The sequence below is a fragment of the Gamsiella multidivaricata genome (assembly GCF_025024155.1).
Source record: "Gamsiella multidivaricata strain RSA 2152 chromosome Unknown BC939scaffold_46, whole genome shotgun sequence".
In the NCBI taxonomy this organism is placed as follows: domain Eukaryota; kingdom Fungi; phylum Mortierellomycota; class Mortierellomycetes; order Mortierellales; family Mortierellaceae; genus Gamsiella; species Gamsiella multidivaricata.
In genome coordinates, this window is record NW_026251754.1 from 70,245 (window position 1) to 90,546 (window position 20,302).

At 50.6% G+C, this 20,302-nt stretch overlaps 6 protein-coding genes across 6 annotated transcripts; 5 read left to right on the top strand and 1 right to left on the bottom strand.

Moving 5' to 3' along the window:
• Positions 1-1,419: 1,419 nt before the first annotated feature.
• BC939DRAFT_518549 (uncharacterized protein) lies at positions 1,420-2,947 on the top strand (the record flags this gene model as incomplete). Its single annotated transcript, XM_051561183.1, has 5 exons — positions 1,420-1,445; positions 1,611-1,644; positions 1,932-1,988; positions 2,357-2,573; positions 2,687-2,947. 5 exons carry the CDS (start codon positions 1,420-1,422, stop codon positions 2,866-2,868), a joined length of 516 nt encoding a protein of 171 aa, XP_051410665.1. The 3' UTR covers positions 2,869-2,947.
• Positions 2,948-6,877: 3,930 nt separating this feature from the next.
• Positions 6,878-8,599, top strand: BC939DRAFT_518551 (uncharacterized protein; the record flags this gene model as incomplete). The annotated part of the gene is made up of 2 exons (XM_051561184.1): positions 6,878-7,136; positions 7,298-8,599. 2 exons carry the CDS (start codon positions 6,878-6,880, stop codon positions 8,482-8,484), a joined length of 1,446 nt encoding a protein of 481 aa, XP_051410666.1. The 3' UTR covers positions 8,485-8,599.
• Positions 8,600-9,470, top strand: BC939DRAFT_209658 (uncharacterized protein). Its single transcript, XM_051550688.1, has one exon. It carries the CDS (start codon positions 8,715-8,717, stop codon positions 9,330-9,332), a length of 618 nt encoding a protein of 205 aa, XP_051410667.1. The 5' UTR covers positions 8,600-8,714; the 3' UTR covers positions 9,333-9,470.
• Positions 9,471-10,061: 591 nt separating this feature from the next.
• BC939DRAFT_209664 (uncharacterized protein) lies at positions 10,062-11,135 on the bottom strand. The gene has a single exon (XM_051550689.1). The coding sequence runs from the start codon at positions 10,711-10,713 to the stop codon at positions 10,165-10,167; it is 549 nt and encodes a 182-aa protein (XP_051410668.1). The 5' UTR covers positions 10,714-11,135; the 3' UTR covers positions 10,062-10,164.
• A 2,493-nt stretch (positions 11,136-13,628) lies between these two features.
• Positions 13,629-16,631, top strand: BC939DRAFT_456016 (uncharacterized protein). Its single transcript, XM_051556276.1, is given in 3 exon segments — positions 13,629-14,586; positions 14,599-14,714; positions 14,899-16,631. 3 exon segments carry the CDS (start codon positions 13,971-13,973, stop codon positions 16,390-16,392), a joined length of 2,226 nt encoding a protein of 741 aa, XP_051410669.1. The 5' UTR covers positions 13,629-13,970; the 3' UTR covers positions 16,393-16,631.
• A 742-nt stretch (positions 16,632-17,373) lies between these two features.
• BC939DRAFT_494159 (putative integral membrane protein conserved region-domain-containing protein) lies at positions 17,374-20,158 on the top strand (the record flags this gene model as incomplete). The annotated part of the gene is made up of 3 exons (XM_051559592.1): positions 17,374-18,743; positions 18,917-19,655; positions 19,817-20,158. Exons 1-3 carry the CDS (start codon positions 17,791-17,793, stop codon positions 20,156-20,158), a joined length of 2,034 nt encoding a protein of 677 aa, XP_051410670.1. The 5' UTR covers positions 17,374-17,790.
• Between the last annotated feature and the right edge of the window lie 144 nt (positions 20,159-20,302).

Consider the following 20,302-nt stretch of genomic DNA (forward strand, 5'->3'; position numbering starts at 1 on the left):
CGACGACATTCATTTTTCAGCATGACAATACCAAGGTTCATACCGCAAAAGCCGTCAAGTTCTTTTCCAAGGCCAAGATCAGTGGCCTGTTGTGCACTGTATCAAAATCTCAAAAATCAAGATTTCGAGCAAGCTATTCTGTGCAATAGCTTAATCTGCCGCACGCTACCCCACTGGAGCATAGTCAGGCGCATGCTTCCTAGTCACAGGTGAACGTGAGAAATAAAAACGCTCCCTTCCCTGTTAATGGGTTTGCCCCTGCACATTCAGCTCACCTATTCATACACATATCTCCGTGTCAACGCCATTTAAGAATCAATTCACCAATCCACCAGACTTTGAAGTACAGTATTACAGTACATAAAACAGCTTGATTGGATCAGTAGTAATGGAAAGGTTTATCGCCAGGTCCTGATGAACAATGGTGGATTATTCATGCTCCATTTACTCGTTTACCCATTCACGCTTGCAGTTTACACATTTACACGTTACCAGCCCATTCAACGATTCTCCATAGAAACATAAACACAAATACAAGCGCAAACATTAATTCATTATGGCTCGAGGAAAACAGAATAAGGACCAACAGGCACGTCGGCGCAATGAGATCGTCTGGTTGAAAGCATGAGCAGCGCGTGCGTGTAGTATATAAATCTAGCTCCTCTCCTTTTTTTTCGTGTTGGTGCCATTAGAACGCGCCCAAGCAACAGAAAGAGCTCATGCTTCCGACCTTGGTAAACGTTTGCAATACGTGCGAGTCATCATTATTCTTTGCAACATCGAACCCGCCCGTTTTTCTATATCCTCCCAGAGTCAACCAACAATTCCAGAACGTACGCCTTAACAGCAGCAATTATCGGAGCCACAACCAGCACAACCTGCAGAGCCACAGCCAGAACAGCGGCAGCAGCAACAACAGTTGATATCAGAGGTAATACGACTTCTTTGTCCTTGTTTTCTTCTTTGAACTGAATTTAACTTAGGTGCGGCGCGCTTTCTTGTGCTACCAGAGTGTAGCAGTAACTTCATCTTTGCGAATGTCTCAGCAGCCGAGTGTCCCGGGGAGGCTGCAGTCTTGCAAGAGGAGACACAATGCAAAGGCACCACAACGGTCAGGAGGTCCGGGCGAAACTGGCGCGCAGCAGCTCATCAAGAGAAGAAAATGGCAGGATGGCAGGAGAGAATACGCCTGACGACCACCACTGAGTAGTCGAGCACAGCCAAATCCTACCTATGTCAACACTGGTGTTAATGACGGTGGAGAAATTGGCGGGGAGGAACTCGGCGAATCTTCCGGTAGCCAGCAGCGCGAAACCGTTATAGGAAATCAGCCATCGGAGAGGACTCTTAAGATTGTGGGCAAGGTTGAACAAATGAAAGCGAACAGAGAGAAAATTCGAACGAGGACAATGAGACAATATGCGCACCACATCGTGGACTGGGGGGTAAGAAATGTTACCGCTTGATTCAAGCGCGAGCTTCTCAAGGCGGTGTGGTGTGGTAAACCCACACGGAGTATAGACGGGGTATCCAGGTACAAGGGACGGACACAACACCTGATATGACACGATGGGAGGAATATGTACAGGACACTCATACGATCATACCAGGCACGTGCTGCACGTGCAGTTACAGGATGTGCAAGTAGAAGGACATGCAATTAGACAAGAGTCAATAGGGTTTGCATTTATAGAGATTTTCTTTGGTCAATAAATATCACAGAACGACAGGACCAAATGGTTCCTGGTCTGTTTCCTCACTATACTTTGCTCAACACTTGCCCCCGCACGACACTCCAAGTCGCTCCACGCATCCCTGTCCCAACACACTGTACCCTTCGATCGGTATACTCTGCCACAGCTGGCCTTCATAGCATATCGCCCAGCAAGAGTAGAGACGGGACCCGTGCGTCTGAACTGCTGCACCTCTAGTGCCCCCCCAAGTGTTCCTGCGAGTCCGCTCACATTACCTGCCTGCCCCCACGACAGGTAATGATCATGGTCTCATAACGAACAAGAGCGGAGGATCAAGAACAGTACCCCTCGATGCCGACGTCTGGACACAGGAGTCAAGACAGAGTCCCTTTGACCTTGCAGATCCCTAACCCGAGTGTGTTGTCGCCTTTCTTATTCTCGTAAATAGTTTTGCTGTCTTTATTATCCTCATCGTTGAAAGATCTCTTACCAGTGCCCCCACATCTGGAGCTTTATCCATATACCGTAAGATAATTATTATGTAGAGACTTCGTAAAGCAGAAGAGACTTTTATTGAGCAACATATTCACAGCTAGTACTTTTACCTGATATAGAGCCACTACACCACAGCGGCATTCCACTAACTCACTTTGTTTTTGTAGCAATTTTGCGACGAGCTCTTTGAGAACGATTACATTGTTGAGCCGAAGAAGACTGTGCGCTTCCTCGAGGAACGGATTTTCACGCGTACGAAGATTGTTCTTGTCGACCTCGAGAAAGGCTATAGTGGTGTCATCGGTGCAACAATGCATGATCCTGCGGTAAACCCCGTGGAGGCAGCGGTGGAAGCAAATGCAGCGAGAGTCGAATTTTTCTCAGGTATTCGTGTCAAATGAAAAAAGCCCAGAGGGACATTGGAGAGTGGCATTTAAAGATAGTCATTACTGACTACATTGTCACATTGCATTAACTCCTTATAATGGCGCCACTAGAGATGGATAAGGAGCCTGACAACGCGACCGACGACACTACTGAAAACGAGTCTGAGGTGGACTCTCACGCTGCGTCAGATGATATGTTTGACGAGTATAGCGTGCCTAGTCCGTACCGAATCCGCGTGCCTGTTGGCAAGGAAACAGTTGAGGCAGCCTTGAAGGCATTGGTCCACGAGTAGGACAATCAACGGAAGGCTGGAAGGAACCCGCATTCAAAACCGTGTGGCTGCAAGGAAGTCACGAATGCCAGAGATGCGTATTATCGGAAGCTCGTCGAGGACAAAGTGACACCTTGACCCGACCGCGGTGTATACTGCGCATTGCGTGATGGATACACGATCGACGACTTTCTTAAAATGATGGCTGTACTCTGGAAAGGATGGAAGCCTTGGAACTTGCGCGTGTCCCTTATTCGAGATCGGATGTGCATCAACCTTCGACACCAAGCCTTTTTTCGAGACGAGAGTCTCCGACGCATGGACCTAGCCGACTGCTTCCGTGAAACCCTCAACATCACAGTCAACAGCACCGCATGCAAGGTGCATGGCCTAGCGTTCTGTCTTCGTGGAGGCAAGTCACAGCCTGATATGCAGACGGAGTTTGCAATGGTCTTGCGTCACAGAAATTACCTGCGCTGCGGCGTTGGTGCAACCACGTTTTACCTATTCGAACGTTTTCATGTAAGCTTTGGGTTGAAGAAACAGATCGAAGAAACTACAAGGGAGGAAGAGGGTGGCAAATGAATATTGCTTATCGAGAAGAAATTTCATTGTATCTATTGTATCTAGATGCGTGGCGAGCCCCTTCCCGATTTTCAAAAGCTCGATGAGTGGCCCAAAATCAAACTCGTAGTAGCAGGGGATCGACTAACAGAAGTCGACTACGCGACGCAGTGGAGGTCAGTGAAGGCAGCGTTTGACTTGTGTGAGGTCCTATCGGGTCGAGCCACTCACGCCGGTCGACATTGTGGAGCACAGGAATTGCAATTTATGGGCTTGCCTGTCAACCACCTTGCGCGAATGGGACATTGGGCTCATAGCAAGATGCAGTATTACCTTTCAGGTCTCGAGATTCTGAGAGTTTTTGCTATAGCCGGTTTTCACAATGCGCGATACCATCTCGCACGGGACTGCTTAACCCCTCCGCTGGAACTTCAGCGTCTCGTGTTCCCTTGGGTAGAAGGCCAGTGTGCAGAAGAGGATCGGGCCGCTTGGAGAAAAAAATGCGACAGGATCATGCTGGATTTGCCGGAGAGTTCCCAGTCGATTATTGACGAGATATATCGCACGGCGAAGATGGAGGAGCCAGAACTGGGTAAGAAGAAGAAGAAAAAGCCCCAGAGATTCAAAGCGAAGGTGCATTCATATTTTAATATCGCCAAGGAAGGCTTCCTTTGTCTTTTGCTCTGGTTCCGTCGAGCTATTCTTCAGGACGCCGTTTTATTCCTCAGAGATGGCGCCACGAACCACATCCTACACCACGACATCTTCGAAGGCGCACAATTCAAAAAGTACAGCGATGATCTACTCAGTACCATGAAAGAAGACCAGGGATCACCACTGACGGTTCATGATGGAGATGTGCCCGCCCTTGTGCAGGCTATAGAAAATGTAAGGATCGACAGTATCAACAATTTTACGACATTACAGCAGCACCAGCGTCTACAGCAGCAACAGCAGGAGCAGCAGATCCAGCAGATCCAGCAGAACTTCCTTGCCGTGCAACAAGAGCTTCTGCAGACGAGGCTAACTGTAGCGCAGGCTTCTAAGGAGCAGACAGCCCGGCAGGCGCGCTTGCTGCAGCAGTTGATTGTCGTGGTTTTGCAGCCATTGGCGCCTGCAGCGACTGGCATCGACAATTCAGTCATTGCCTCCTTACAGTCCATGTTGAAAATGTTCAACAACAGCAGCGATACCCTTGCGTCCTCGCCAGCAGCTTCTCCAGCAGCACCAGCGATCTCACAAGCAACTTCAACAATCCCACCGCCACTGACAAGTATTCTCTGCACCTCGGAGTCCGAGCCAAGAGCGGCATCAGGACGGCAGAAGCGGTTCGAGTTTGATCGAAATGCGGCAACAGTACGGAAGGTGTTGAATGAGTACCAACGATACGAAGAGGCCAAGAAGCATGATCGACTTCTTGGGTTCGATGTGAAGACTCAAATTGGCATACCGTTCCGAAGAGCGGTATATCAACGAGCGCAAGGTCATCAGGAACGAGATTGATCGAATGATAGCCTCGCAGTGTATCCTCCGCGAGCAAGCCATCCAGCATCTGAGTGATGAGCATGCCCAGTCAGGAAAGAGTATCAAGCAGTTCATAGGTATTTTGAAGGATAAGGATGGCAAGGATATTGAATAAAGTATTTGTTTTTGTTGATATGCTATGATATACTGACTATTGGTAGCTTCTTGTCAATTCGACAGGATATCCTGATATAATATCCTCTCATTAAATGAGCATGTCACTGAGCATTGCCTCATCGCAGTGTGAAAACATAAATGTAATGCAGACATGCAAGCATAGGACGGAGAAAATGAGAAGGGAAAAAAGCTTGTATAAGTTAATAAATTGGAAGCGAAACTTGAGTTACCACTTGGACGACCACAAAGGATAAGGAGAATGAAGAGGTGAAGAGGAGACGGTACTCAGGGTGAGTACGCGTGCTAATGTCACAATGAGACAACGGAGCATGGTCGCTCACGCATCAGCTTCACATGGTGCAATGGTACATGGTATTAAAAAAAAGGTGCCGCTACTTTTGCTGGTATTTGATTGAAATTGGTTCTCACCCAATCTCAGCATATTTTGCTGTTATATCGTTACTCTTAATAAGGAGAGGGGTAGCAAGCATATGAGAATTCTCAGTTACCGTAGTTCTTGGCCGAAAATCGACGATAAACGGACGATGGGATAGTGCCCAACCGTTGCAGCGACCTTTGCAGCCAGAGGACCGGTAGACAATTAGTAAAAATCTGCCTGGGATCCCCCCCCCCCCCCCCCCCCGCCCCTAACGGTGTATTAGTGGTATATGTGGATTTTACATTGTCAGAAGTAGGGCTCTGAGGGGTTGACATACCTTGGCTTCGCCCAACCAAGGCAGGGAAGCTGACTTGGTTGCTCGGACACAAGGGTCGCTCAGCTCGGGATAGGCGTTGTGTGGAATGAGTGTATTGCTGGTGAGGAGTAGGAGGGAGGGACTCTGCGATGAGTAGGCTTCATAGTTATTGGTTCTGCGGATTCCATGTACCATTTTGAGTCGCGCTTCCAGGCTTCCTGCTCCGCTGGTGCTGTAGCTATGGATGTGAGTCTAGTCTGTCTATCCCAATAAAACAACGTTGTCCTTTTTCTTTCTCGTTGCCACCGTTTCCCACAGCCAATCATCACAACCACCTCTTACGGACATCAATCCATGTCATTAACCACCTTACTGCTTCCTCTGGTACCGCCCATAAGCCTGGTCATGTTCGTGCCACGGATAGCATGGCACAAACAAATTGAACGAATAGTCTGCGCCGATTACCTCGCGCTGGATCTACGGCCCACCCTTTCTCTCTCTGCCTTGAAATTGTTTAGTTCGCTATCCTCAACCGCTGCAGATATACCAGATACAGGCAAGGTATGCTTACCGTTACGTGGAAGGGGGGATGCGTATTGTTCTGGCTGGCATCATGAGGAGTAACCAGGTAGAAATAGGATCTATACTGTTTGGGCGTGTAAAAATAAATGAATCTGAGGTACCACAGTTCCCCTCCAATGGGCACGGATTCGCCCCATCTGCCCCAAGCATGCCCCGAATGTGGATCTTTGCTTCATAGCTGGCACGATGGTTTATCATGGGTCTTTTTTTTTTTTCTTTTTGCCACACCGCAAATAATTTCCTTGAACAAAAAGAAGCCGTGGTTAGATATGCTACCACTGCTGCTGCTGCTGCTTTCTCACCTCACTGCTACGCTACCTTCTTTTTTTTTTTTTTTTTTTTTTTTTTTTTGGCTTTCCTCTCTTTGGATGGGAATTCTGTCGCATCCGCCCGTTCATCGCTATCATTCTAGTTATCATTCATCGCCATTATTCTTATTAGATCACTCGTTGGATTCAATACTACCGTTCCTCTATTTTTCTCTGCCACAGTGCTATTCTCTGCCTGCCTGGAGATTGTGCCTGGCGATCATGCTCCGCCGTTTAACGATGCCCATTGAGTCCCATCTCCATGATCCTATTCCAATATCGATCTCTTTACAGAACGACACAGCTCCTCGACCGAACGAATCGGGCTACGACAACATCATGTTCAAACACTCCCTGGACAGTGGGGACTTTATTGACCGAGAGGATGAAAACTATGAACCGGTCGACCTGATGGATTCGCTTGATCTTTGGGAGTCAGACATCGTCGTGCGCGAGGCCCCTATGGAGGGCTCTGTCCCGCCCATAAAGCGCCAAAAGTGTAGACCATGGGAGACCGCTACTACTCGACTTCGAAAAGGCAAGCAGTGCAGGGACTCTTTATAGGCTAACGTGTGTGGCGAGCTATCTGTTTTCGATGTGAAAGTAACATGGAGAAGATTCCTCTCTCTCTCTCTCTCTCTCTCACACACACACAAACAGACGCCGAGACCGGGTCGACTGCTGGCCTTCGAATCCACGCAGGCAACTTCGATCGAAGCCCATCTCTTACGCTTCGCTCATCGAGCTGCGAACACCTGGAGTGCTGGAACCCTGTCCGCATGAAGAAAAAGAACGCGGTCCCGCGTGCTAGTCTTCAGGACAGCTTCTCTGGCGGAATTGTCGCTACTGAGGATCTCGCACCCTGCGCTGCAGGGCCCACTGGCCTGGCCATCCTTCATCAGAAAATATTTAATACTGGCAAAGCTGTTTACTCCAATGATTATATGAACACTCAAACGATATCCGCGTCCAGGACGACCAAGACAGGCACTGGTGGGCCTCCTCGGTCTTCTCTGGGGTTTTCCAAGTACTGTCATGGGGCACCCATTGGTTTCCTGAGCGCGATCGTGGAAACGCAAGGTCTATGCTCCAATGATCGTGCGTCGAAATCGTCATATCTCCCTCCTGAGGCCTTTACCGATACTTTTGCGCATTGTCAGGGATCTCTATCCTCGGAAAACACAGTTGCGAAATCTACTCTTTTTCATGAGCAGCAGGTTTTATATGGGTCCACAACGACAGCGTCGTCAATGTCCACCCAGATGTATGAAGCCCTGCCATCGTGGCGGTCATCCAATTCATCAAGTCCAAGGAAAAGAGGTCGCGTTGGCGACGACAGTGAATTGCCATGGAACGGCATTGGAGACAGCTCCGGCATCAATGATAGCTACTCCTGCTCTGATATCAACGACAGATACTCTCGCTCTGACACCTGTTTTGGTGGCCAGGAAATGGATGGCTATGATGGTAGCGATGAAGACACCAGTGAAGGCGAAGAGCTCAGGGCGGAGGACTGCGATGACAATAATTATGAAGAGTTTGACGACGGTGAAGACGACTATGTCCAAGATGCTGGTGGTCTGCGGCCACTTGGTTTTAAAGATGGCTCAGCCTCCTCTCCCCCCTCTGCTGCTGATTCTCCAGCTTCCTCCGCCGCTTCTGTAGCCTCGTCTGCTCCAGCGGCACCTTACTATGCCAGGAGTGCGATCGAGTCTACGTCCACATTTGCCTCGACTATTCGAGCTGCGACTGGGAAGAGAATGAAATACAATCGGGGAAATCGAATGCAGATATTCCCAGAGATCAATCCCCCGTGTTTCTTGGGCATGGAGACCCATAGGCCATAATTCCTTTCCGCACATACAAAAGCTCGAGATACTGGAAGGTTCAATGCCGGCCGCTTGGATGGTCTCAAACTCCTGGCAGACTCAACTTTTAGGCTTGGCTACCCGACCGCACACACAGGGACGCCGTCCAAAACCAACATGGATCTTTTGGAATTCACGCAGGAGATGGGTCTTTTGGACGAAGATCTGTTCAGGTTTCTTTGTGGCAGGGCCCTCCGGGAGCTCAGGGAATGCAGTACAGGGTATTTAGAGCTCCACCGACGATTCATTCGAGTCTTGAGACGGTATTACGACGTGTTTGGTGTATTTCAGGAAGCACAGTTAGATCAGGACCGGCAGATATCGGCATCAGACCATCGCGATCGCTACTCTTTCTTGCCTGCCCCTGCCATAGCCGAGCCGACCCCCTCAACGTATCAGTCGGTTCTTTCAGGACACAGTGCTCGTGCTCGATTGGACAGTGTCAGCAGCAAACGGAGGTCTCGCAGTTGGAGGCACGAGGAGGGGATACCCAGAGGATAAGCCGCTTGCGCACGGGGGGAGGGGGGAGGGGTTTTCCCTCCCAGAGGAAGAGAACTTGTCGAGAGCTCTGTGATCCTGGAGCGAAACAAAAGTCAAGACCTGGGAGAATAACCGTGTTGAGCCTCAAGGGCGCTTGGATGGTTTCAATAAATCAAAACGATGTGGACATGACATATTCTAATCAGCGACGATGCTGGCGGATGAAAATTAGAGCAGCAGCAGTAGCGGCAGATGGAGCAGAAGCAGTGGAAGTAGTAGTGGCAGTAGTAATAGTAGTGGTGGTGGTGATGGTGGAGGAGGAGGAGGAGGAGGTGGTGGTGAATTGATTCCTCTTCAGTTTAGGAAAGCAATGGTTTTGATACGTAGGCACATCAACATCGAGGACGAACTGGGCTGATCCCTTGACGGCATAAAAGTCTAGGGAGGTTCTTTTTTCTCTAAAAGAAAGAAAATAGCTAGTTAGGGGGGGGGGTGTTGTAGAACTCTTAAGCCCATTTCCATCCGTTTGTGTGACCATAGCCCTAAGAAATCTTGGATCAATCTCGGCCCCCCAATGGATTTCACAACCTCTCTGGCTCCTCCTTCTCTTTCCTCACTCGAACTCCCCAAACATTTAATCCTCCACGGAGGAGGATTCCTCAAGAGCTTTTTGATCGGAACCAGAACAGTCTTGAGTTTGTGAGTGGTTGGATTGGAGGGGTGTCTTTTTTTTTTAAAAAAAAGAGGCTCTTTTGGGTGTACCTACATTGAGTAGACTGCAGCCCTTGTAACGTAACGTAACGAGTACATAGATAGTTTAACCTTTGTGAGTTTTCCTCGGAAGCCCCCCCCTCTCTCTCTCTCTCTTTGTGTGCGTATGTGAGTGTATGTATGTATATATTGTATGTACCTGGCTGGATTAGCTGAGCTATAGCTATAGAAAGAAAGGAAAAAGGGAAAGGGGGATAGGTCTCGGGCTCTGACGAGCTTACTGAATGCTTGTGCTCAATCCACCCCTGACATCGATATGTGTGCACAGATGTAAAAAAAAAAAAAAAAAAAAAAAAAAAAAGTCTTGTAACATTCCGATGGGTTTCGCGCAAGGGGTGTGTGTGTATATGTAAACATTTAAGTTCGGTATATCATGGTTGGTATGTATATTTTTATAGACGTATTCATTCATAGACTACACACACACATACATACATCCACGCATACAAAGAAAGAAAGAAGAGACAAAAAGAAAAAAAGTAAGAAAGGTATGTCTGTGCATACAGTGCATTGACGTGATGTCCCGAGGAGGGGAGATGAGGGTAATCTGGATCCTGAAGAGCAGGCACGCTCTTGGTCCGATTGAGACATGGGTCCCTGGCGGCGGCGCCCCGTGTGACACCGAAGGAGAAAAGAGGAGAGGAGAGCAAAACATAAAAAGGGTATGTTTTGTGGTGCTGTGCTGGTGTCTTTTTTTATGTGTGTGTATGTGCGTGAGGAACGTGTGCCCTGCCTCGTACGTACATTGTGTACTGTGGCAAGTTGCTTATTTAAAAAACCTCGGTGTAAAGAGACAAGAGACTTCCCTCCCCCCTCTCCCGAGGAGGAGCACCCCTGCGGAATAGGGAGAGAGAGAATGGCCGTGGAAGAGTCGATCGAGCAAGGGAACGGAGGTGATCGAGGGAGGTGGATGGGGTGCAAGAATTTCACGGGAATTCCTCTGGAAAGGGTACACATTCCAAGGAAGCAATGTATCTTTCTTCTCTCGATGGGATGGGAGAGCGGAGGAGGACGGGGAGAGGTGGTCGTCGATGATGGATCGAGCCCATGACGAACGATAGTCTAGGTTAGGGCAGGGTTGGGTGATGAACCTTGCCACGAGGCAGGGAATCTTTTTTTTTTTTTTACTAAGCGACGATGCTTACTTACAGCATCCACACAAACACAATGACGACGAAGAACCTCTTTGTCCCATCCGAGGAATGTGGGACGTCCAGGGGACGAGGCTTCCTTCCGCCTCCTGACTGTTGTTTTCTACAGAGTCATTCCTGTGCTGTTCATGGGTACACAAGCAGGCCTAGGCTACACAAACAAGGGCTCCATCCTCCTCTCCGCTCGCTTTGAGAGTCGAGTGTACAAAGCAGGGTCCTTCATGATCGATCGGACATGGAAAGAAATGCTCCGACTCCCCTATTCCCCCATCCTTTCTTCAATTGAACGAACGGCGTGCAGTGCACATGCCGCCTTATTATCAGATAAATTATTTATACAAAGAATCAGAAACTGTCTGTTCACAACGCGACGCAACACCCACGCCCATGCCCATGCCCATGCCCGTGTCAAGGCAGACACGCGCCCGGCGGGGAGGGGGGGTTCTTTTCCTTCTAAGAAGATCATGCTTAGTCATTCCTCATGTCACACATGCACATTCCAGTCCCGGGTCCTGAGTCTTCGCTCGAGCTCGTGTTGTAGACAGGTTCGGACGGCGAGACAGGGAAGAAACCCCCCCCCAGGGCGTTCAAATTAAATGTAATTACGAGTGCAGTATCCCGTAAGTCTCTTTGTTAAGATGAACAGGACTAGAATAGCAGAGATTTTATTTCCCAGTTGCAGGACAGACACAATGGGAAGATGAGGAGGAGGCGGCGACGCGTTTCAAACAAGGAAATTTTTTTTTTCTACATTTTTATTTTCAAGAGCGGTTGTTAGGGCTGCATGCATCAGAGCGAGGGAAGGGGAAGGGTCACACTATCGCCCCCCTCCTCCCCCTGAGAGCGGGAGCGGATGCAGCCCGATGGAGTATGAATAAAAATGAGCCAACAGAGGCTGAGGGGGGGGGGGTATGATAATCTGAGAGAGAGAGAGTGTGAGCGGTTGAGGGCAATTTTTTGTCCAGAAGCGGAAGTTTGCTCGCAGGATTTTGCGAGCAGACGCGTTGGAGCTCTGAGCGATAGGATGGCTGGTGGATGGGGGAAAGGGAGGGGCGGGGAGGAGGAGGATCGAGTGGAGGAGGGAAATAATTTCTATGTTCCTATGTTCCTATGTTCCTTGTCTCGAGAGTGATTATTATTATCTCCTAAAGAGCGGTGGCGAAGAAATCGGGTGCCCCCACATCGTCTCTGTCCATTTCCCCCGAGAAGAAAGAAAAAAAGAAAAGAAAAAACGTGGGGAGGCATTCGTTGCACCGCAGTTTTTGTTGTTGTACGTATCTCCTTCCTTTTCTATATACACAATACACAACAAAGAAAGCGAGGGAAGGGGAAAAGCGAGGGAAAGACAGAAAAAAAAAAAAAGCGAGGGAAGGATAAGACCCGGCTCCCCGAATTCAATTGGTTCCCTTGCAGCAGCAACACGTCTGGACATTCACGCCCACCCCCCATCCCATCCGTGTCCAGGAACAGGAGCTAGTGAGCTAGTGTTTCCCCAGCCAGCCATTGGTCCGATTTCGATAGTTCATGCCGACTAGGGCATTATTGTTATCTTATTTAGCGGGTTTTCCCTCCGATTCTTATTTCTTAATTGTTCCCATCCGTCCCTGGAGGTGGGGGGGAAGGGTTCCTTTTGCGCCATCATCCGATCTCTGCCCGGAGCCAGAAGTGCAGACAGTCTGGGACTGGGGAGAGGGGATGCCCGATCAAGCGAGGATAAGGGTCTGCTGTTGTCTGGGACACAATAGGTTTCAATTGCACACAACCCTTGGGCTCTTTCCTGCCAGTCCGAGCACTGCTCCCCCAACTGGTGTTTGCTTCCAAGGGGAGTGTCTGACTCTTTGACAGCAAGGAAGAGACAATATGCTGCATGGGAGAATAAACATTGTGATTCACATCGACGCATACTGAAAGAAGAATCGTAAAAAAGAAAAAAAAGAAGTTGCCGCGCAACACGAGACTGCGATAAAATCGAGCTGGACTGAACTGGGACTAGTCTACAAGATAAACTCGCCCCCCATGATCAGAATACCATGTCCTGTAGTCTAGTCTAGACTTTGTCCGAGAAAGAATAGCGAAGACTGAACAAGAACAATGGGAGCAAAAAAAAAAAGCATATGCATGGGAGAGGGGGAGGGGAACCATGTTTACCTAACGGTAAAAAAGTATTCCAATGGCGGAATAAGATACAATAGAGTCCTATACAGTCCAATACAGTGAGGAATAAGAAATAGAAATAAAAATATGCAATTGGGAAATTGTTGAGCATGACCACGACCATGACCATGACCTTCTTCTTCTATTGGGTTTTGGAAGCAAGCAAGCGAGCAAAGGAGGGAGACAAGAAAAGTGAAGTGAAGAAGGAAGAGAAAAGACTGCGCGTGAGTGAGGGCGAGAGAGAGAGTAGTGTAGTCTAGTCTGCAATGTGCTGTTGCCGGTGCTGCTGGGTGCAGACTAGGCTTCAGATAGGTTAGTGGTGCTGCATGGTCCGTGTGGTGCTGATGCGATGGTCTTACAAATGGAATGGTCGCACACAGTCAGGACGGGCCAAAACAAATAGTCGCCGATACCCCCGACTGTGCCTGACACAGAAATAATAAGCAGAAACAGAGGCGCCCGCGGTGTTTGTGTCTGCACCCCTCCGCTGCACGACGGTCCACCACTGCCCCGCTGGCGGGGGGGAGGGGGGACCATAAATAGGGACGGCCCTCTTCTTCAGCACCCATCTTTTTCGCATTCCTCTTGCCTGTACATAACATACACTCACACATATTGCTGCTGCTATCACCATTGCTACTACTACGACTACTACTGCTACTACTACTACCACAGCTATACTACCACTAGTGCCCACTAGCACCCTCCATCCATCCAATCTCAGTCGAACCCGCCACTTTTTATTCCCTTTCTTTATTACTCTCCCGCCACTAATACCAGCTCTCACCCACACCCACATTCCTTCACACTCTCACCCTCACCCTCAACATTCCTTCAGCTACACCCACCACCCTCACTCTCTTTCCTCTCTCTCTCTCTCACACACTACACACTCCCACTGACACAAAGATGGCCAAGCTTCTGAACGCAAAGGAGTGGTTCAAGAGAAGACGCGGCAAGAAAAAGAGATCCCCCACCCCCACAAACGTCTACATCCCTGGCATCGGATACCCTCCCCTGCGCAACTCTTCCCAGCCCACGCTCATCCCCTATGTCCCTCCCAGTGCCACCACTTCTGAAATCGAAGATGATGAGGACGATAACCTCCTCCCAGCCATCTCCCAGGACATGATCTCGGCTGCCACAACGACCTGTCTTGGCATGTCCCGCACGATGGTTGCTGCCATCGCTACACCACCCAGCAACACGGATGCGGAAGATCTGAGCCAGTACCGCAACCGCCATGCAAAATACCATTCACTCTCCCTCACACCCTCTGCAGTGACCGTCCCAGGAGCATTCCCTCTCCGACGATCGTCCCTGCAGCAGCCATTCGCGAGCAGGTCCTACAACTCGTTGCCGACACAGATCACGGAGATGAGGAGCTGTCCTCAACCGGGTCAGCGCATAGAGAGTCGACAGAGTCTGAGCAGGAATCTGAATTACTTGACCTCGAGGCATCTGCGACGGAACTCGGAGCAGACTCAGACGACGTCCCAGCCTCTGCCCCAGCCTCTGCCCCAGCCTCTGCCGCAGCCGCAGCCGCAGCAGCCGCTGTTGACGCATGCTCAGGTCAAGTCGCCGAATGCTTTGAAGGCCATCTCGACGGGCAACACAACCTCGGCGGAGAACCTGGCTATGCTTGAGACCAAGGTATGCGAAACAAAAACTTTGTGCTCTCTTCCTTCACACCGCCCCTCTCTTCATGTTTCTTGTTTTACATAAGCTACTGCTCTTTTTTTTTTTTTTTTTTTTTTTTTTTTGGAATGTGGGACAAAAGATATTGACACCTTTTTTTTCTTTTTCTTTCTTACGTGAATTGGGTGAATGGTATTAGGCGCAAGAGTATGCACGAACAGTCAAGACCCTGTGGCAGATGGTCGAGAATGAAGATCTCGCGTACCGACTCCGGGATGCCTCGCCCGTCGAACGCGAATGGCTCATTTATCATCACAAGAACGCCAATTTCCCCTTCAAGCCTATCCCTATTGCAGCTACTTCTACTCCTAATACTACTGCTCCCGCCACAACCACCACCGCCACCACCACCACCACCGCCGCCACAGCAGCGGGTCGCGCCAGTTCCGACAACGGTCGTGCGCGCGTGCACTTTAATAACCACCATCATGTCCACAACCGCGGACTCGAACCCATTGCGGAGACCGGGGCCGCCGAGACGGACAAGGACAAGGTCATGAGTCCCGGCACCAAGTCCTCGTTCCACCACCGTCCACAATGTCATCTTTCCAAGCATGTGCGTCAACACTCGCAGGACGGAGGAGCAGAGTCTGTTCATGCAGTGACGATGTCGCTCCCGAATTCACCGATGGCGGGACCTGTGATGTCTTCGACCGAGATGGCGGCCAAGAAGGCGACGCGCCGATGCACGTTGCTCTCACCGACGGTTCTGCAGTCGGCACAGGAGCTGCAGAAGCGGGATCACTTTACGATCCAGGAGCGTGTGGACATGGAGGAGGACTGGCGGATGCAGGCCAAGCTGATGAATCGACTTGGGGAGAGTCAGGGCCGTAGCAGTGGGGCCCGACGGGTGCATGCGCAGTTGTTGCAGCGACAGCAGAGGCAAGTTCAGGAGCGGATCGAGTACGAGCCGACGCATGAGGATTTCAACAAGTGGTATGATCTGAAGGAGGAGATTGAAGATGATGAGGTGCCGGAGATGAACCAGGTCCGGGTGTTGGATCTGAAGGAGGAGTTTGAGGATGAGGAGGACCGACAGAAGCGGATCGAGCAGGAGAAGCAGCAGGAGCTGGAGCAATTGGAGCATGAGCTGAATATCCTGGGGCTTGATCGGTTCGAGGGAATGTGTATGAGCTTTGTGGAGCCCGAGATCGAGGAGGAAGAGGAGGAGGAAGATGATGGGCCGTCGTCGACGTCGTCGCTGTCGTCGACCTCGCAGCAGCAGATGATGGTGGCGTTGTCGCCAGAGGAGCTGCATCAGCAGCTGCAGGCGCAGTATCACCAGCTGCAAGAGCATCTGTTGGAGCACCAGCGGATGATGCAGAAGTTGAGTGAGTTGAAGCAGCAGAGACAGCAGGGTGGACCGAAGGTGAGGGTGAAGGTGTCGCAGAAGAAGCGGTTGGCTGCGGGGACGATGAAGGTCCCACCACCACCGCCGCCTATGCCGATGCCGATGTCGATGTCGATGCCGATGCCTCTTGCACCGGCGATGGGGAAGAAGAGTTTGGTGGTGGAGCCGTTGAGGCCGAGGAACGGGCGGAGGCTGTTCTCGCCGGACTGTGACTCGATGATCATCAAGGACTTTGTGCCCCTGGCCCAGCCGGCGCCCCCGATGCCTGTCAGGATCGCTTAAATCCGCCTCTTTTTATTTTTTACTTTTTATTATTTTTTATTATTATTTTGTATATTTATAATATCCGTCTGTTCATGACACCCCCCACAGCCTGGTCGTTTCCTGACTACCCTATCCTATCCTATTCCCCCATCCCCCTATCCCTTTGTATATACACGTCTTATCCCCCGCCACGCCGCTTCTTAATAGACAACAACCCCATGATGCCTATCGATGATAATAATAAAAGTAATAGTGATAATAATAATACTACTAATATCAATATCAATATCAATATCAACAAACAACAGCAACAACAGCAACAACAGCAACAACAAACGACTAGAGAGTAATATGGTGAAGCATGGCATGTCTGCTGCAGGTACATGTGCATGTTGCATGTGCGAATGCGTCCTTGACAGGCCGAGAAAAAGGAGACGAAAGAAATCCCCCCCTCCTAGGAATCTGCGAGTATAGTGTTTAGGCGAGGGTGTCCAGGCTGGTTACCCCTGGTCTTTTGACGGACCAATCAGGATGGTTCAGATGGTGGTATAGGGGGAGAGGGGGGGGGGAAATGTCCGTGCATTTGTGCATTGTGCATTGAGGGATATAGGATATGACATAATGTCCACTCTGGCGGGACTTGTATGTACACTGCTGTGCAGGGCAACAGAGGCAGAAGAGAGGGAGGGGTGTGGATGATGGGTGGGTCGTCATGATGATGGTCATGGCGATGGTCTGGTTCGTGGCGGTGAAGGTGAAAGTAAAGGTGGAGGTGGAGGTGGAGGTGATCCCTCTGCTCCTTTTTTGTGACAAAGGAAAGAAGGGGGAGGGAGATCTGGATGATCATCACTCGGTTGGTTGCCACCAAGTAGTCTATGTAGTGATAGCATTTGCATGCATGGACCGCACTCTGCCCCCATGATGCTGGTATGATGCCCATGCCGAGACCTTCCCCTCGCCCACGGACTGGCCCCATCATCATCACCGTCATCATCATCACCCACTCTATCTCCCACCCCTGTCGTCCTCTTCTTTCTCTTCTTCTCTTCCTCTTCTTCTTCCTCCAGTTCATCCCCTTCCCCCTCCCCCCGCAAGTCGCCATCGCCGGCTCATTCCGCCCAGCCCATTCCATCCATCCCATCCCATTCCCGCTGGTCTGCATCCCAATCCCCCCCAACAGTAACCTCTTCTCTCCACCCACCGCTGCTGCAGCTGTTGCAGCTCCTTGTGCTCCTGCACACCACATCCTCCTCCCCTCTTTTCTTGTACATACACACACACTCTCTCTCTCTTTCTCTCTTTCTCTCTTCCCATCTTTTGTTTGTGAAATAAAGCCTTCTCAGCAGTCTCCCTGCTGCCGACTGTCTCTTTCCTTGACTCTGCCTCTCCATCGATACCCTCTTTCACAATTTCACAATGCACCCCTACCTGTTCTTCTACCTGCTGGGCGGCATCACCTTCATCCCCCTCACCCTCTTCCTCACCCTCGCCTTCCTCTGGATCCGTCTGCCAAAGTTCGACTCTTCCAAACCCAGGCCCACAGACTTGCCCGCGCCCACCATCCTCCAGGACGAGATCGAAAGAACCCTCCACCCCGCCCATGTCCAGGCCGCCTCCGATCTCACCGCGATAGCTGCAGGAGCAGACAAGGCACCGAATGGGAGTGTACGGCGCAGGAGAGCTGGAAAGGCTCGGTCTACTACTACCGATCACTCGGCTTCATCCTCTGCCGCGACCGCAATCTCTTCATCCAACTCTACGGTCTCGGCTCCCGCAGTGTTCAGTACGACCAGGGACAAGGACAGGGACAACCATCATCATCATCAGGACAGCTCTGGAAGCGAGGATGAGACTGATAGTAACGGGAATAACGACGACGACGACAACGAGGATGATGAGGGCACGGTTATGGGCGAGACGGCAGCAACACAGAGTCTGAAAGCTGCAGTGGGTCGGGAGCCGGATGTGCCGATGCAGTCGGATCCGAATCTCAACAGGGAGGGATACGTACGGATGACACGGGTGCCTCGACTGGGACCGACTGCGGAATCGATCTCGGACTATATGACGAACATGCTGTTCCAGCCAAAGAATGCACGGCCAAAGGATTCGTATTATGCGGTCCTGCGATATGACACCTTGTTCCTGTACGAGAGCGATCAGCAGCGGGATTGTAAGGCCGTGGTACCGATGACGCTGTACGAGGTCAGGATCTATCCGAGGAATCTGCCCGATAACGAGGTCTTTAACAAGGAGCATCCCATCCAGATCAAGCGAAAGGCAGACGCGCCGGCCTCAACGAGTATTCTCGACAATGGACAGGATGAATACTACATCTTTATCCATACTCCAGTCATCAAGGAGGATTGGTAAGTGTGTTTTTTATATAAATATGCATTGGTTGATTGATTTGCATGATCCTTGTTTGCGGTGTGTTTATACTTTACACCATTCGATCCGCAAATGGGAAAACAAAAAGATATGCGGTATTAATAGTATCATCGTTTTTCTCCACCCCCCCCCCACGGTTTTCTTTTTTTAGGTACATCGCTCTATTGTATGCGTCCAAGCTGAGGAAGCCTGGGACGAGGCAAAAGATCCAGGACAAGGCTCAATTCGACCTGGAGGCGATCCAGAACCATATCCGGATCCTCCATTCCGACAAACACCACGAGCACACCCGCTGGTTCAACTCTTTCCTCGGACGCATCTTCTTGGGCGTCTACAAGACGAAGAAGATCCAGGACGTCCTTATCCAAAAGATCACCCGTAAGACCTTGAAGTTGAAGCGACCTTCGTTCCTGGGCGAGATCAAGGTCAAGTCGTTCGATGTTGGCCACAGCATCCCCTACATCACCCGGACAAGGTTGCACGAACTCACCATGAATGGAGAGCTCACAGCAGAGTTCCATCTGTCGTACCGTGGAGGCATCAGGGTCGAGATCGAGGTCGACGTCGGCTTGGGCTTGTCGGGACCCAAGCCTGTGAAGGTGACCATTGTCCTGGCGGTCCTTGTCAAGTCGATCTCGGGGATGATGACACTCAAAATCAAGGCCCCACCGACGAATCGGTTCTGGATCGGGTTCCAGGAACCGCCAGAGATGGATATTGTGATTGAGCCGATCGTGGCGGACAAGGCGATTAAGCTGAACATGGTGTTGAGTGCGATCGAGACAAAGATCCGGGAAGCGATGGTCGAGGCGATTGTGTTGCCGAACATGGATGACTTTCCGTTCTTTGATTCACATGGAACTGGAGGTATCTTTGAGGGGGATGAGGAGGTACCGTCGGAACCGGTCGATGATAGTGATGCGGATTCGACAGTGACGGCCAAGACTGGGAAGGCCAGTGAACGCAAGGGAGCAGCAGGACGCAGGAGGGGTAGCGAGAGTTCCTTCAGTTCGGAGCATGCATCTCCACCACAGTTAAGTGCAGTACGCAGGAAGCAATCGTGGAGCTCATCAGACACGGATTCGGATCTGGATTCGGAATCGACTCCGAGGGCTGCGTCGACCCCGCCGGTGACGGGTATGTACCTACATCATCAGAACAACAACAGCAGCAGCAATGCGAGCGTCATGTCGAGCTCGTCGATTGCGTCCAAGTTCAAGCGGTTCTCTCAGGCACATTTCTCAAAGTCTTCGTCAACAGCGGCATCCTCCTCGGATTCGGTCCCGGATCCTTTGAAGCTGAACACGAAGCCGACGGTGGCGACATCGATCGCGACGGCGATCAGGACATCGCCCCCGGTGACGTCCCATTTGACCAACAGCAGCAGCAGTAGTAGTAGTAGCGGCAGCACGATTACTGCGACCGGCAGCGCCGGTTCTTCGAAACTGCCATCGGTCATTCCAAAGTTGTCGGCGCTGAATGATTCGGCAGAGACGCTGGGGTCGAGGACATTGACGGTGTCGCCGATGAACGGGCC

Coding starts and splice junctions, on each gene's coding strand:
- BC939DRAFT_209658 (XM_051550688.1), top strand. CDS start 8,715: ATGCAGTACAGGGTATTTAGAGCTCCACCGACGATTCATTCGAGTCTT.
- BC939DRAFT_209664 (XM_051550689.1), bottom strand. CDS start 10,713: ATGTGTACCCTTTCCAGAGGAATTCCCGTGAAATTCTTGCACCCCATC.
- BC939DRAFT_456016 (XM_051556276.1), top strand. CDS start 13,971: ATGGCCAAGCTTCTGAACGCAAAGGAGTGGTTCAAGAGAAGACGCGGC. Junction 14,715..14,898: donor TGGCTATGCTTGAGACCAAG/GTATGCGAAACA, acceptor GAATGGTATTAG/GCGCAAGAGTATGCACGAAC.